At 40.5% G+C, this 17,532-nt stretch overlaps 1 protein-coding gene across 1 annotated transcript in view; it reads right to left on the bottom strand.

Annotated features, from left to right (window-relative positions):
- The window catches only part of scp2a (sterol carrier protein 2a), a 71,146-nt gene extending 55,889 nt beyond the window's left edge, over positions 1-15,257 (bottom strand). The window contains exons 1-5 of the mRNA XM_052012066.1: positions 15,170-15,257; positions 10,673-10,721; positions 9,513-9,584; positions 7,552-7,683; positions 4,928-4,992 (exon numbers count right to left, since the gene is read on the bottom strand). Of these exons, the coding sequence (XP_051868026.1) occupies positions 4,928-4,992; positions 7,552-7,683; positions 9,513-9,584; positions 10,673-10,721; positions 15,170-15,220 (369 nt within the window). The 5' untranslated portion in view covers positions 15,221-15,257. The remainder of the gene's footprint in view (positions 1-4,927; positions 4,993-7,551; positions 7,684-9,512; positions 9,585-10,672; positions 10,722-15,169) is intronic.
- Between the last annotated feature and the right edge of the window lie 2,275 nt (positions 15,258-17,532).

Here is a 17,532-nt window from a genome sequence, read left to right as displayed (position 1 = left end):
GGAAAGTTAGAGCTTTACATAGGTATCAAAAAGATTAAACAAAAAGTAAATCAGAAGAAAAAATAAAAGTAGGTTTATAAGGACAAGATGACAGTCAAAGTTTAGACCAACAATAAATGGAAGTGGAGATCGTTCCATCAGAAAGGAAAGAATTGCAATATTCTTAATAAATATTTTCCCCCTGTATGTCTGACATGTTGGAGTTGTTTAAAGACCAGCTGATCAAAGTTCAGGATCGGCATATTCCGGTAAGGAGTAAGGACAAGGACGGTAAGCTAAGGGAACCTTGGATGACCTGAGAGTCCTAAATTTAGTCAGAAAGAAAAAGAAAGCATATGTAAGGTTTAGGAAGCTAAAATCAGACTGGGCCCTTGTAGAATATAAAGATAACAGGAAAGTGCTCTAGCTGGTGATTAGGAAGGCCAAAAGGAGCCATGAAATGTCCTTGGCAAGCAGGATCAAGGATAATACCAAGGCAATTTATATTTGTATTAAAAAAAAGGATGACTTGGGATAGGTCCACTCAAGGATAAAGGAGGGAATTTGTGCTTGGAGTCAGAGCATGTGGCTGAGGTATTAAATGTGTACTTTGTGTTGGTATTTACTGAGGAGGATTTGGAGGATAGATAAGGAAGAATGGGGCATGCTAATATGCTGGGACATTTTGAGATTAAGGAGGAGGTAGTGGTGGGTCTTCTAAAAAGCATTAAGGTGGATAAGTCTCTAGGGCCAGATGGCAGATATCCCAGAATACTGAAAGAAGCAAGTGAGGAGATTGCTGGGGCTTTGACAAAGATCTTTGTGTCCTCACTAGCAACAGGGTGAGGTCCCAGAGGACTGGAGAGTAACAAATATTTTGCCTTTGTTCAAGAAGTGAAATGGGAATAATCCAGGTAACTATAGGCCAGTGAGCCTCAAGTCAGTGGCAGGGAAGCTATTGGAGAGGATACTGAGGGATTTATGCACATTTGGAAAGGCATGGCTTTGTGCAGGGCAGGTCATGCCTTACAAACTTCATTAAGTTTTTTTTGAGTAGGTGACAAAGGAGCTTGACGTTATCTACATGAACTTTAGTAAGGCATTTGATAAGGTCCCTCACGGTGGGTTGATTCAGAAGACAAATATTCAATTCACCCTGGATCCCATGCAAGTTTGGATTCAGAACTGGCTTGCCCATAGAAGACAGAGAGTAGGGGTGGAAGGCTGTTACTCTGGCTGGAGGTCTGCGACCAGTGGTGTTCTGCAAGGATCGGTGCTGGGACCTCTGCTGTTTGTGATATATATCAATGAGATAGATGAAAATGTAGATGGGTGGATTAGCATGTTTGCGGATGGCACCAAGATTGGTGGAGTTGTGGACAGTGTAAAGGACTGTCAAAGAACACAGCAGGATATAGATCAGTTACAGATATGGGCAGAGAAGTGGCAGATGGAGTTTAATCCGGGCGAGTGTGAGGTGTTGCACTTCAGGAGGTCAAATGAAAGGAGAAAGTATCCATTTAAATGTAGGCCCCTAAATAGCACTGAGGTACAGTGGAATCTTGGGGTCCAGGTCCATAGTTCACTGAAAATGGCTACACAAGTGGATAAGGTGGTAAAGAAGGCCTATGGCATGCTTGCCTTCATTGATAAGGGTGTTGAGTATGAGTAAGGAAGTCATGATGCAGCTATATAAAACTTTAGTCAGACTACACTTGGAGTAGTGTGTGCAGTTCTGGTTGCCCCATTACAGAAAGGATGTGGAGACTGTGGAGAGGGTGAAGAAGAGGTTTACCAGGATGCTGCCTTAATTAGCGGATATGACCTATAAAGAAGGTTGGACAAACTTGGGTTGTTCTCCTCCCTAGAGCATTGGAGGCTGAGGAGAGACCGGAAAGAGATTTGTAAAATTATGAGAGAAATAGATAAGGAAAAAATTCTGACTGTCTACCCTAAGGTAGAAATGTCAAACACCAGAGGACATGCTTTTAAGATTGGGGGTGGGGGAAGTTTAAAGGCAACGTGACAGCGTGGTAACAGGCCCTTCCGGCCCAACGAGTCCGCACCACCCATTTTAAACCCCAAATATGCAGAGAGTGGTAGATGCCTGGAATGGGTTATCAGGGGTAGTAGTGAAAGCAGGCAGTTTGGTGGAACTTAAGAAGCTTTTAGATAGACAGCTGAATATGAAGGGAATGGAGGGATAGAATAATACACAGGAGGGCATTTAGTATAAATTGGCATCAAAATCAGCAAAACATCATGGACCGAATGGTCTGTCTAGTGCTGTACTGTTCTATGTTAACTGGTGGCGCTAAGGTAGGATTAGAGGAGAGTCACAGGGAAGTGTGGAGTAACTAACATAAGTATTGAAAAAATAATATTAAAGTGTCAATGAACATAAAGTGTTAATTTATCCACTTTGAAAGCTTTACATGCAGGAAAATTAAGAAAATACACTCCAGAATATTGAGGGACATAAGAAGTGAAACATCAGAAAGAATGAAACATGGTATTTCAAAATTACACCAAAAGAGCTCATGATGATGAATGTTACGTTCCTATTTAATAAAGACGGTGCTGGAATAAGTCAGTTAACAATGGCCATTAGCCCTGTGCAGTGGTAGGAAACTAGCAAGAGATAATAATTAAAAAATAGTTTTCCTGACACTTCAGAAATTTGGGTTAATTGGGGCAGTCAAGGAACTCATCTGCGACTAATTTGCATCATATTATCTTTGAAGAAATTAACAGAAAAAGGGAAAATAGTAAGCGTGTTCTAAATGGACTATCAAATGTTTAATGAAGTACAGCATCAGAGATGTATTGGAAAGATCAAGACACACGGCAGCTTGAGTAAGTGGATGATAAATGGGTAGAAAGCAAAGTGTAGGAATAAATGAAAATTTCTCATTTTGTTAGTGTGCAGCCCATTGCACACAATGGGGATGTACAAAGGGAACAGTCTCATTCTCCACAGACATGTATGATTTATACATGGGCATGGTGGTGTGATATCAAAGCTTGGTAGAGATACGATGTTAAGGGGCACTGAACTCCAAGGAGGACACAGCAGATTAGAGAAAAACTTCTCTCCCAAAAGCTGTCCCAGTTTTCATAGCTTTAAGGTTTTTCCATTGGTAAACAAATCCCTATAAATTAGTGTGTACATGTACAAAATAGGACAGAATGCCCAGAATGTTGTTACAGGCCGTACATTTTCTCCAACATTGACAATTGTTGTTTTCAACATTAGAGAAAATGTAAGGCCTCTAGCAACATTCTTCAGGTTCCTCCATAAGGTGAAAGATACTGCAGTTAATGTGTTCATTCCAACAAGAATAATTTGATATACTGATAGACTAAATACTATATAAACCATTAAGGCAACAGAGAGACAGAACAATAAGAATACAATTGTAAATGATCTACAAAATATATCATTTAGTATATTTTTCTTAGGATTGTATCACAACACCAACAATTAAAACAAAAGGAAAACACCATAGATGATGGAAATCTGAAATGAAAAAATGTTGGAAATATTCAGCAGGTTAGAAGCATTTATGGATAGAATGATAAACAAAGTTAATATTTTGTATTAATGATCTTTTGTCAGAACTTCCAATTGTGGATAATTTATGTCTAATCATTTCGCACTAGGAATATGGTTTATCTCCCACTTCATCTCCCAATTATTTCAAATCTTCTGATGAAAGGTCATTGACCTGAAACATAAGCTGTTTTTCTCTCTTCATGCAGCCTACCTAACCTGCCAAGAACCTCTGCTATTTTCTGTTACTATTGCATTGAAGCAGGTTTGTCACTTTGCAAGCCTCCATTTTGCCAATTTACGATTTGCCAGGAATACAGACTGAAAAAACTATTTACTGTTAAATCTGCTGAAAATTCTCTGACAATAGGTCCTTAATCATCTGTGAATTGAAGAGACAATCATGGCAAATGAACAAAAACCATTGATGAATAGATGCTTTCACTCCAAAAAGAGTTGTTACAGTTTAACATGTACAATTTAATTAGCACCTGGAGAGAGAAAAAAAAGCTTGTGTTCAAATTAATCTCCAGAGCAACCAACCTGGTTGAATGCTGAACACAATTAATTTCCAACCTTCTTTTCATATTGGCAAAGAAAGATCATTTCCATTTTCACTTCCATTAATTCAGAACTCTACACGCCAATTGTTAACATTCTCACTGCACCAAATATATAAATAAAACCAAAAAGCACAGATCAATAAAAAATAGTATCACATTAGAAAAAGCCATAAAAAAGAAAAATTGTATTTGAGGCCAAAACAGAAAAGCTGGAAACACTCAGCAGGTCAGTCAGCTTCTTTAGAAAGAGAAACAGATTCTCTTTCCATAGCTGCTGCCTGACCTGGAATTAATATTTCTATTATCAGGATATGGAATGATTTATTACATGGCTAAAGGTGAATAAATTACAAAATTAGTGAAGGAATTATATTTTAAAGCTGGAAAGATACAAATGCAGGTAAAATGGAAATACCTCCAATAGAAAGCCATGTCTGCAACAAGTCATGTACTTGTATGCCCATGCTATGTGCCTGTGATGCTGCTGCAAGCATGTTTTTCACTACACCTGTGCATACATGTACTTGTGCATACTACAATAAATCTGACTTTGGCTTTATAATGTTTTCTGTATTAAAGTACCTATAACATGCCTTCATACAAGGAAGGAAAGTCATTGGAGACAAAGTGGGAAGAAAATATTAAGAGAAAAATAAAACTGAAAATGGTTTCTACATTTATTTCAGATTTCCAATGTCTGCATTTTTTGATTTTCAGTAAGGTTGTTATGCATTCTATTGATGCAGATTGCAAGATGTTTGTCTCAACTCACAGAAGTGCAAGTTTAAGGCACTTCAAATTCTGTTTCGAACTCACAAAATATTTTCTCTACCTTAGAAGTAAGAGATCCTCTTTCCATTTTTTCAAATCCCAAAGCAAGGGTACAGTCAGCCAGTCCTTAAAAGAAGTGATAAGAACATTATACTCATACAATGTTAGTGGGAATAGGAATGAGTTATTAAAGTTAACCAAAACCTTATCTATTATTTTGATTTCAATTACATTCAACAATTGACATTTTATTCTAAAACATTCAGTTTTAGAGAATGTTCAAACCTATCTATATCTGTGCTTGGATACCCTGCCAATCATTTACTGAAGAATCTCACCTCTGCCACCATGACGGTTTAAGCAGTTTTTGACATCTCACAGGAGGAAGGGGACAGCTCGCAATAAAGGATCTTCCATAACACTGTTCACAAATTGGACAAGTCTAACTCATAGACAAAATAACAATGCAGTAATTTACCATAAACAAGATGTTCCAAGGTACTTCAGAGGAACATCAGTCTAAATTGACACAAGTCATGTAACCAGGTATCACAACAGCTGACCCAGAACTTACTGTGAAAGGTTGGTTTTAAGGATTCTTCTGTACAAAAAAAAGTAGAGAGATGGAAGCTTTAGGGAGGGAATTTCTTAGATTAGAGCTTTTGTAACTGAATCCTTGGTCACTTAAGGTTGAGTGATTTAAAAGTGTGACGTAACTAATAAGAGCCATGGCCTCACAAATCCAGCAACTCAGGTTCGATGTTGACCTCCAGCACTGTCTGTGTAGAATTTACATTATCTCCATGACCGCACGGGTTTCCTCTGGGTGTTCCGGTTTCTTCCCACATCCCAAGAAATGTGCAGGTTGGTAGTTTAATCAGCCACTGTAAATCGCTCCTAGTGTGTACGTGAGTGGTACAACCTGGGGGTAATGGGAATGTGGGGAGAATAAGAAGTCCGTTTCCTTGCTGTATTTGACTCTGAAATCTTGAATATTTATAGCTGTAGTTGAAGGAGTTCAGATATCTGAGAGACAGGAGGTGATAGGAGATTACAAAAGTAGGGCAGCAAGAAAAAGGGTGGATTTGAGAACTACTTTATTAACTCTAAAACTGAGACATTGCCCTTCCAGAAAGCCCAGAGATGATGATAGACAGTTAAGATAAAAGGAGTAATTTTGAATGGATTCCTGGAGTGCACTGGAATTGTCAAGTTTAAATGTGAAAGAAAGTGTGAATGAGGGATTTAGCAGCAGATCTGGATGGATGAAGCAATTGGCTCAGAAGAGCCATTGGACAGGGTTTCAAGAGAAGCAGCTTTTAAAGGGCTGATGTTTTCTCAGAAATGAACTGCAAATGAAGAGGTTCCTAAACATGACAAGGGAATAACTCTTAGTGTCCTGATGAAGGGTCTCAGCCTGAAACATCAACTGTTCATTTCCCTCCATAGATACTGCCTGACCTGCTGAGTTCCTCCAGCATTTTGTGTATGCTGTGTGAATAATTCTTAGTGTTGGGTTACCTAATAACATGGGTTCTCTGATTTTGTGCTCAATTAACTTTTCCCGGGTATTTTTTTCTATGAGACAGATTAAAACCTTGGTGAAGCATCGTGATACGAAGCTAACTGCAAGAACAATTGTGTACTTTATGATCAGGTGCATGTGGAAAAAAATCTCTGTGGATATATCAATCCAGAAGAAGTGTCCAACTGCTCACACTGGGACAATCAGTGCAATGAGGCAAGAACACTATTGATTTCATGATATGCAGCACAGCTCTTACCAAAGATTGCCTTGCCTTCTCTTCATAATTCTCACCAAGAAGCGGAGAACATAATATCCCACGCACTTGGAAAAAGTAAAAAGTGTTCACTAGTCTGCTTCGCCACAGGCAGTTCCTAGGCATCAAGTCCGAGTGTTTCCATTCCTATTTTGTGGATTCTGAGGTGGCTGATGAGACCGAGTGGGAACTCCAGACTCTTCTACAGATGGGCACTATGTGGCCGATGGGGAGGGTGGGTGGTTAGTTAGTTTGTGAGGTGGTGCATTCTGTCCGCTGATTATGCACAATCCAGATGCATGGCCTCAAGGTTCTCAGCACCATCCTGTGATATACCTCACCTCCAACAAACATCCCAGGAAAGGGAGCCAATCTTCAGAACTAACTGACAACACTCCATTGGGTCACCCAAACCCAAGTCATCGAGCTGTAGTACGAGACCTCAGACCTGTACCAGCAGCAGTGATCCTTGTCATTCGACATGCTTCTGAGACTTGGACTACCTAGAGCAGGCAGCTCAAGGTACTGGAAATACCACCAAAGCTGTCTCCACAAAATTCTCCAAATTCACATGAAGGTTAAGCAAATGTCCTCTCCCAGGTCAGCATCCCCAGCATTGAGGTTCCAGTCACTCTCAGGTGGTTCACTACTATCCAATAATAGCTACTAAGCAATTTTAACTAAAGATAACTATCTTAATGTATCAAGATAACTGAATTAGTTTTCATGATGATTATTAGCAGGTTATGAAATTAGTGAGGATACATGGGATGATACGGAAGTAACCTTAGCACATTCCTCTGTTTATTATCTTCTCATTTACAATAAACTTGCTTCTAATTTAGTTAACCCTAACTCAAGGGTTTTGCTACCCCTATTTAATACAAAAGCTGTCTTAACTTACCTCCTTGTATCAGCTGTCTAGCCATGAACAGGGCTGTAGAACCAGTCGAGCAGTTGTTGTTAACATTAATGATGGGAATTCCAGTCAACCCCAAACTGTGGTAGATTGCACGCTGGCCACAAGTTGAGTCACCTTCATAAGGAGGACAACATAAAACCATTACTCCTGGATCTGAACCTAACTGCGCCCACAAAAGACTGTACCTAAAGCTAAAAAAAATCTACACAAGAGATAAGCAACAAAAGCAGGAGCAGACCAATCAGCCTCTCGAACGTGCTCCATCAGTCAATAAGATCACAGCTGATCCTGTAGTTCATTCACATTGCACCTACTTCCCATATCCTTTAACTGCCTAAATGTTTATAGATCCTAGCCTGGAATATACCAAGCATTCAGTCTTCAGAGAATTCTGAAGATTTACATTCTCTGTTTTAATTAACATAGAAACATAGAAAACCTACAGCACAATTCAGGCCCTTCGGCCCACAAAGCTGTGCCGAACATGTCCCTACCTTAGAAATTCCTAGGCTTACCTATAGCCTTCTATTTTAACGATAAGATTGGTTATTCAATCTTACCTCCCGCCCTTCCTTCTCAAATCACAATGCTCCCAAAGAGATCATACCACAAACCCTGGTTACATCAGGATTCTGCAAGCTCATAGAAGTTCCACATTCTTTGCAGAATCATGGAGCGAGCAAGACATTGACACAGGGATTTGGAGACACAAGAGAGACTGCAGGTGCTGGAATCTGAAACAGCAGTCTGCTGGAGGAACTCAGCAGGTTGAGCAGCATCTGCGGGGAGAAAGGAATTGTTGACGTTTCGGGTCAAAACCCTGCATCAGGACCATTCAGACAATTCCCTTCCTCCCCTCATATGCTGCTTGACCCACTGAGTTCCTCCAGCAGATTGTACGTTTGCTAAAGTGTTTGAATGTTAGTCCCGAATAAAGTGTGTTAATCTTACATTTGCAAGTTTGTTGAATATTCATTTGACAAACAATAATGCGAATTAAAACTTTGCTAAGTAACAAACTGAGTACAAATTCCATTTAAATAGAGAAAGAACAATTGCATCCTTCCCAATGGAAACTAAGGAGATAGACTGGGCTGACAGTCAGCAGGTGGGCCCATAGAGAATCACCAGCTCACTGCAGTGCCTGCTGCAAGGTGAAATGCACTAGAGCTTGATGCAGGCATGCCTTATGTCCCATTCTGTCCCTGGACTCACCATCATGTCCAAGGCTGCTCTGTGAAGATTGTTTTATCTAGCCCCTCAGCTTTACCCCAGGGATAGCAGGTGCACCTAGCAAGGCTCCACTGACCTTCGCAAACAAGTCATTTCTTTTTTGATGAACTTCATTTTGATTAATTCACATCAGTTAACTGCGTTTTTAAATAAATTTATATTTCTAATTTATTAATACATTTTTGCTCATTTGGAATTTGAAAATAGACTGTGGGCAGGCCCTCAGATTACCCTGCCTGAGGCCAATCTGCCACTCATCGTCCAATCCACCTTATGGAATGGCTGCAGCAAAACCGTTGGGAGCTGCATGGCTGCAAAAGACAAGGACAATCATGGTGGGAGTGACAAGACACAGGCCAGGTCTAATACGATCCGGCCTAGGATTCTGAATACCTCACAGGCTTAAGTGTGGATTTTACTTACAATGTTTCATAACACCAGGACCTATCCAATGAGATATTCTTAAGGTTTAGTCACAGTTGCAGTGTATAAAAAGTGCCAGAAATTTTCACATATAAATAGAGCCACAGACGTTGTGTCACTGGTAAAGGAAGGATGACAGTGTGGGAGCAGTTCTGATGAATGTCACAACTGATGATGGCTTTCAACACAAGTGTCACATAGAACCTGATCCTGTGTCTGGGAAGAAAGACCAAATTGATAAGCTACATGACTATCGAAGTAATTGATCCTGTGGAAGTATCCCTTACCGTACACGTAACCCACACAAGCTTGTTCCACAGCAGAATATGCAATGCCTGCGTCAGCCAGCGCCTTCTCCGCTACAGGGGGAAGAAAATAGGGAATTATATTTTCTGATCTGTAGAATTTATTTATCAAATTCAAGTTACTGCCACTAATTTATTTAATGCGTTAATTAAGAAAAGAGTAATTAAGTAAGTAAATGGTTGCCTAGTTTGAGCTGGGTCTCGCCAATGTAGAGGAGACCACACAGTTTTGCAGAGCACCTGCGCTCTGTCCATAACGTCCATCTTGAGCTCACGGTTGCGTGTTATTTCAACTCCCTTTCTCACCCGACCTGTCCTTGGCCTCCTCCACTGCCACTGAGGCCAAACACAAACTAGAAGAACAACATCTCATGTTCTGCTTGGATAGTTAGTAACAAAGGTATGAACGATTAAATTTCTAATTTCAGGTAACCCACACCCCTGTGTTCCTTTCCCATTCCCACCAGTCCATCCAGGTTCTCTCTCCCTTTGTCCACTTTCTGCATCCCTCTCCGCCTCCCTCACCTGGCTCGAACTGCCCATTCATTCCCCTGGTCTGGTTCCACCTATCACCTGCCAGTTTCTGTCCCACCCTTTCCTATATACTGGCCATCTTTCCTCTCACCCCTGACCTCCAACCCCACCAGTCCCGAAGCAGGGTCTTGACCCCAAAAAGTCAATAAGTTTTTGCCTCCACAGATGCTGCTTGAACCGCTGAGTTCTTCTAGCAGTTTATTTTTTGTTCCAGATTCCAGCATATGAAATCTCTGGTTTCTCTTTACTGTGAATATGTTGTGAAACGTAACTAATTGATATAGGACTTTACATTATTCCATTCATAGATTCATACAGTTCTATCTGGTTTTTTGATTGCTCCACACTACAGGTTAACCACTTGACATTAACCAGCTAGATCTCAGAATAATTAGATATCAAGCAACCTCAAAAACTCAGCCGTTTGTTTGGGACCAACTCTAAGTATCTGACTTTTTCATACTTTGCTCTCAAGCGTCAATTTTAACATGTAGAAACAAGCGAAATTTCATATTTTTAAAGCATCCTGGAGTTCATTCAGTTTTTTAAAGATTGTCCAACTTCTCATGACAAATAACAAACAAAAATCACCTAAATTATTCACCTACCTGCTTCTTTTGCCATGTCAGGATAGTCTAGGTCCCCAGGCTTTTCAAACTGGAGAGGAAAAACACATTGTCCCTTTATTGCCACTAAATTTTAACTGCATCTTACTTGAAAAGTATTGGAAGAAATTTGACACTAATAACAAATGCATGAAATTCAAAATACAACAAGTGACAGCCAAGCATCTCTTCAGATTTGGAAAACTGAATGGATAACCTAAGTAAACTATGCACTAAGGATTTGGATATGCTGGGGTGCTTGTGCTTACTGTGTGACAGGACTATGCTTCAAGGAGAGGGAAGGATACTGAATTCCACCTGAGTGTAAGGCCCAGTGACATGGGTTCACTGTACTAGAACCGATGCTACAGTCCTACGCTGAGTGGCAATAAGTCGCAATAATCATGGGGCAATGGGAAAAGGGGCATGAAAAATCTTCCCCTATGAGTCAGAAGTGGATAAATTATCTATGATTTCATACCCACTATCCAGCAGCATTTGACTGTTTGATTCACCAAGGAGCCCTAGAAAACCTGAAGACAATGGGTGAAGGTGTCAGATATCATGAAGGAAAATGATTACAATTACTGTATCCTCATCACCAAAACAAAAAGTGAGGAGTGCAGCTGGTTTTTTGACACTAAGATTGAGACCATCCAGTTAGCTGACTCCACAGCCTGCTTTCAGAGGGTAGACCTGGTAGGCAAGGTTCTCCTGGCTCCTGCAATGAATATGTTTTTCTTTAGTTTCTCTTCTATTCCCACACTTGCTCTCTCCAAGCTCTTCCTGCCAAAAATCCTATACTCACTAAACAGATAACTAACCAACTTCCCTTTCTGACTGCTGTGTTAATTGACATTGATGGCTAGCTCAGGTATTGCACAGCTTTCTAAACTCATCATTTTAAAATTAAATTTTTTAATTTTATGTACAGCGTGGTAACAGGCCTTTCCGGCCCAACGAGTCCGCGCTGCCCATTTTAAACCCAAATTAACCTACCCGTATGTCTTTGGAATGTGGGAGGAAACCAGAGCACCCAGAGGAAACCCACACAGACACGGGAGAACGTACAAACTCCTTACAGACAGGGACGGGAATCGAACCCCGATCGCTGGCGCTGTAATAGCGTCGCACTACCTGCTACGCTACCGTGCCGCCCCATGCCTCATGCTCAACACTCTCAAAGAGAGAAACTCTTGATCTCCCCTTCTTAGCAAAGCACCAGTTTATCCACAAAGTGCTTCCCTTTCCGAACCCTTGAATGTATTGCAGCCTCCCAAATGTGTTTACGTATTTCCAGGAATTACTGCAATCCTTCTAATTATACTTTCAACCTTGTGAAACTAATGAAACATGCTCAAAAACCTCTATTCATATGCTATTTGATTGTGACAATGGTAATCCTTTCACATTTTGAAAACAGTTCAGATTTTTACTTGTTGAATAGTTGGAATGGACAGATTGTTTTATGAGGAAGGATTAGATAGGCTGGGTATGTATCTGCTGGAAGACTGGAGGGAGCAAGGATGATTGAAATATTACATTTTGATGGGTTTTGACAAGATGGATGTGTGGAGGATACTTTCTTTTGTGGGAAAATCTAGATCTAGGGAATCACACTTTAAAAAAATGGGTCACCCAGTTAAGATAAAGATGACACAGATTTTTTTTTATTTCTAAGAGGGGCATGAGTCTTTGGAACCTTCTTCCTTGAAGACAGTGGAAGCAGAGTCTTTGAACATCATTAAAGCAGAGACAGGTAGATTCTTGATAAGCAAGGGGGTGAAAGATCACCATGGGTAGACAGGAATGTGGAGGTGAAGTTACAATAAAATAGGTCAGGATGGTATTAAATGGTAGAGTAGGCTCGAGGGGTTGAATGGTGTACTCTTGCTTTTAAGTCATATGTTTGCAATCCATTCCGGCTTATCATTTTTCACCTCGGCAGTCTTTGATATGGCTAAATGCTCTATCATCTTCCAATACCCACCCCCCCCCCCCCCCACCACAGTCACTTGCTTCCATGCTTATCTAAATCACAGAATCAGCTCCAATATCTTCCGTTCCTATGCATGGCTTGTTATCTCTGGTACTCTACATGGGAATACATTCCAGGCTGCCTATTTATCATCAATGTTCTACTCTCATACACATTCCTCCCTGGTCCCAGATCACTCTTACCTTTGCTATCTCTGGATGCATATTTCCAAATCTCACCTGTGTGGCCTCATCAGTTCTGCAGACTTGATGTCATCTAAATTACTGCTGCTGTGTTCTAACTCACATCAGGTTCTGTTCACTCACAACTCCCATGCTTCCTGACCTACACTGGCTCCCAATTAAGGAATGCCTTGATGTGAAAGTAAACCAAAGAGTGATTTACCAAAAGTGATTTGGAAACAGCTACTTGAAGGAGATCAGAGCAGTGAGAGACATTCAAGGGTAGTGATAGTGACAGTGAGAGATAAGAGCAAATATATTCCTTCAAAACATCTCCCATATCAACAGCCATGTGAATGTCAGGAAATACACAGGGAAAAAAAATACTAGGAGTTCAATATTGCTAAACATTTATTGCTAAAACAGAGAGCAGCATATTGATGACAAATAGGTGGCCTGGAAGGTATACCCAGGAAGAGTACCAGAGATAACAAGCCATGCATTGGAGACATTGGAGCTGGGTGAAATATAGGAGGTGCTGGGTAAAAATATAAAATAAATTAATAAAGTAGAAGGAGTGAAAACATACAATAAATGCAAAATGACCATGTACAGTGGTTGTTACTGCTCTCTATATTTTTCTTGCATTTATCGTGCATTGACGATCAAGTTCTTTGCACAGCTTGATGAATGGAATCTATACCGTGGCTCTGTGGGGGAGCTCATCAGCCACTGGGAAGAGGCAGTTGAGGAAGATCCTTGGTTTGACTTTCCCTGGGGTAGACAGCAGGGAGACTTTTCTGTAATTACTGCAACTAGGCTTCTCTCTTTTTGAAAATGATTATGATTATGGCTCTCCAAGATTTACAGGCACGCTTTTCTTTTTCCACACAAGGGAAATAAGACAAGAATTCAAAGGTATTTCTCCACCATGCTTTAACTATGACAGCAAGGATTTGGTCTGCTCTAGAGCCTTGTCTTACAAAATGATGAATGGCCTTTTCAATATTGCCAGGAGGCAAAATTGCACCCTGTGGAATATAGTCACTTGCATCAAAGACTATCTCAGTAGCGGGGGGATCTTCAAGGTACTCCAACCAGCAGGCACTGACTGTTCTCTGTCCTTGATAAGCCCTCCTCCATGCTTGGCTCTTAGCAGGGTGGGTCTTTGGACCACACATCATGGTTCTCAATCAATTGCTGGATCTCCTGTACCTCTTCCACTATCTGTTCGTTATGGCACAAATTCTTTCTGAAGCTCAGCATTCAGATACCTGTTGATCAGTTTATTTCTCCTCAAGACATGATGGTGTTTTCAGTCCGAGAATACCTTGCGTTCACAATTAATTAGTTTCTCTATATCCTGCCATTTCTCGTCACATGAATCTCAATGTTGACTGATAGAAAGCCAAGGTTCTCTTCCCAGGCATAAATTATAGTGTATTCAGGGCATGCATGGCACCAGATGCACAGCTGGCTCTTGTCTGTTGGGAGTCACCAGGTTGCCTGTGAGGTGACACCACGTAGAATTTTCTGTGAAGGGTTTTTGAGTCCTTCAGTATCGACCTGGCAAACGATCCAAGGGGCAATTCCCCTACATAATGCAGGGAAACCTCAGCTGGATTGGACTCCACCATTCAGTGGTCAGGTGAGCTGATAAATTTAGCCTCCCAAATCTGTAAATCCTGAATTTATGTGTTTGAAACGTGCGGACATTAAGATGCAGACATAATGCTCTTGCAATAGTAAAACACCAAAGATTCAGTTCAGAACTGTCAGCAATAGCCAGCAAGATCTGGCCCAATAACTGTAATCTGCAAGATGTGATGGAAGAATGTATCCCAACAAAAAGGAAAAGAAAAACAATATCTAGTAATATCCCAACCTCCACCTCTCACGCTTCCATAATGTAACCCATCCCCCCACCTCCAGGATACAGTAATTAGACCATATACACATCAAGAAGGAGCAGCACTGTAGGAGTGGGGGAACGCAGGATAAACTGACTCTATTCGTCAAACACTGCCTGGACTACAGCTGTGCCTCACAAATGCACAGGCCAAGATGTACTACACTATCTGGTTCTTCTTGTGGTCAGCCTACAAGGAGAAACGGGATCAAATCTGAAACAGCCCTAGCCTATATGCCAGTGCATTTGCTCATTCTGCAGGGGAGCCTTGCTGGCACAGTAACCATCGAGAACCCCCTTTAAAGTGTCACCCAGGAGCTTCCACCAAGTACACAAACCCCAGGCATCAGTCTCCTTACTGCAAAGAACAACCACTCTAAAGCACCCCATGTGCAAGCACAATCGCCGCTTTTGTTTTCTGGCCCAATTACCTTGGTCATTCCTACTCCCACCACAAACACTCTCCTCTTGGTGGCTGCCATCTTTACTGTCGGAAACACTGTCTTTTACCCGGAACAAAGTTCACATTCAACTGCACCGCCCCTTAAAGCTGCGCAACTCACAACCACCCTCCTACAACATACCCCCTGCATTCTCTCCAATGCACAGCACATAAGTCTACAATTTAGTTGTATTGTTCTCTCCTTCAGATAAGATTTAGTTCCCATTTTAAATTTCAGATGTGCAACAATAATTGCGAAATTCAGGCCGTCGGAATGATTTGCGTGAAATGGTGATTAATCTGGATTTTTGCTGTTTTTGAAAGTGGTTAAATCATTAAACACGCTGCAAATTACAAATATTCTGGTTAATTTGATTATGGAGGAGGTTGAAATAACAGTTCCAACGGTGTTTTCATCCTCTGTGTGAAATATTCTCCATTCCCTGAGTACCATCTGCTGGTGGAAAGCAGTATATGTCTCGGAATTCAACCCACTCAACTACTTCGAGTCAGAACAGAGTAGGGGAGAACCTGGACCCCTGCTCCCTGACAGCAAATTTCACATTTTATTTTTCTTAGTAAAATTTCGCTCTTACTTTCCTTGAAATATATTTAATTAACCTTTTTTCTGTCTTGGAAACAGGTAATATTTCTCTCTCCGGTCATGCAATCTAATTTACTGAGTATTTACAGTGTTCTGTTTATATTATTAATGGGTTATATTCTACTTGTATCATTTAGACACAGTTGACATAAATATTTATATGTCAAGGATTTTTTCCTAAATTATAGGTTTAAACGTAACCTCTGCATTTTGATCGAATGGAATGTATAAATATCCTAACTGCAGCAACACATGGTTATATAAAGTAATATTAGGGAAATAGAGCAGGAGTTTCATGTGTAAGATACTTGTGTTTCTTCATACACTGTGCAAGTGTGGATTCTGATGAACCTTTTGAAGCTCAACCTGCTATTTTAAGTGTGATTGGATATGTATATTGTGTATTCCTAATATCCAAAGAAGTCTACTCGAAGAATGTGCAGAATAATGCACACCTGATTCAGAGCTAAAAAACAAAGTAGGACTTATTTATGAAAGGGTTCCTCGCAACCATTTCTCTGGAACTTTCTATAAACGTTGTTGCAACTTTGCAGTGTCACATGGCAGAATCCTTAAAGAAATGACAGCTGTAAAGTAATATCATTCATAACTAATTCAACATATACTACAGATGAAAAAGGAGTCAATCCAGGGATAAAGATTTAACCTAAGAGTAATTGCACTATTCTACGCAGTTCTATAAAAAACCGCTTAAGCTTGTCAGTACCAATTAAGTCCAGCATTTGAGATTTCCCGTTGCAATTGTATTGGGTTTATCACATCTAAACATGAACATTTATAAGAGCAGAGAGCTTGTCTGGAAGAATGCAGGACAGACTGGTCATGATCTTAGTCAGTATGCAACACAAATCATGTGGTGCTCAACCCACTCTCTGAACCTTACACAGCTGAACATGTGTTTAATGATTGGAAACAAAACTCACCAAAAATCATCAATTATTTGCAGGTTAGTTACTGGATGATTTCGTCTTGTTGCCACAATTCCACAACAGTCTGGAGTTTTCTGTAATTGTTTCAAGTTGCCAAAGTTTACAGAGAATGACATATAGGGTTGCTGATGTGTCTTTTTGCTTATTTTGAGGTTTCTGCACAAACCAGTTGCTTCAAACATAGTTGGAGGAGAATGCCTACTAATGCAGTTATGTTTGAAGCAACTGGTTTGTGCAGAAACCTCAAAATAAGCAAAAATATACTTAAGGTGGTCATCAGCTGTGGGTGTCCTAGCTGATGACCATCTGCTGTCTGTGGTTGTGAATTAGCTTCTCCTGTAAGTGTGAGGGAAGTGTGTTGGTGAGTGTGTATATAAAATGTGCAGGGATATAAGCAATGAACTTCAGGATTTAGGACACGATAGTGTTTGTACAGCTGCATCTTGAACTGCTTACAGAGAATCATAGAGTTATACAGCACGGAAACAGGCCCTTCAGCCCAACTTGTCTGTGCTGACCAAGTTGTCTAACTGAGCTAGTCCCATTTGTCTATGTTTGTCCCTTTAAACCTTTCCTTTCCATGAGAGTGACAAATAGGAGTTTGGTGTAGAGGGCAGTAGAAAAATTAAATCTACAGGTAAGATGCATTTCAGTGGTGGAGAGGCAGAGGCTTAGGTTCTGTTACCAACTATCCCAGTGCTCTTTGACTTCCATTGACTCCCAGTCTGACAATGCCTTGATATTAAAATTCACTCTATGATCTTGCCCTTCCTAACTTGGTAACTTTTTTCAACCTTG

This window comes from Pristis pectinata, chromosome 3 (genome assembly GCF_009764475.1).
Source record: "Pristis pectinata isolate sPriPec2 chromosome 3, sPriPec2.1.pri, whole genome shotgun sequence".
Classification (NCBI taxonomy): domain Eukaryota; kingdom Metazoa; phylum Chordata; class Chondrichthyes; order Rhinopristiformes; family Pristidae; genus Pristis; species Pristis pectinata.
The sequence above is the reverse complement of the archived record's forward strand: the minus strand, read 5'-3'. Positions and strand labels throughout refer to the sequence as shown.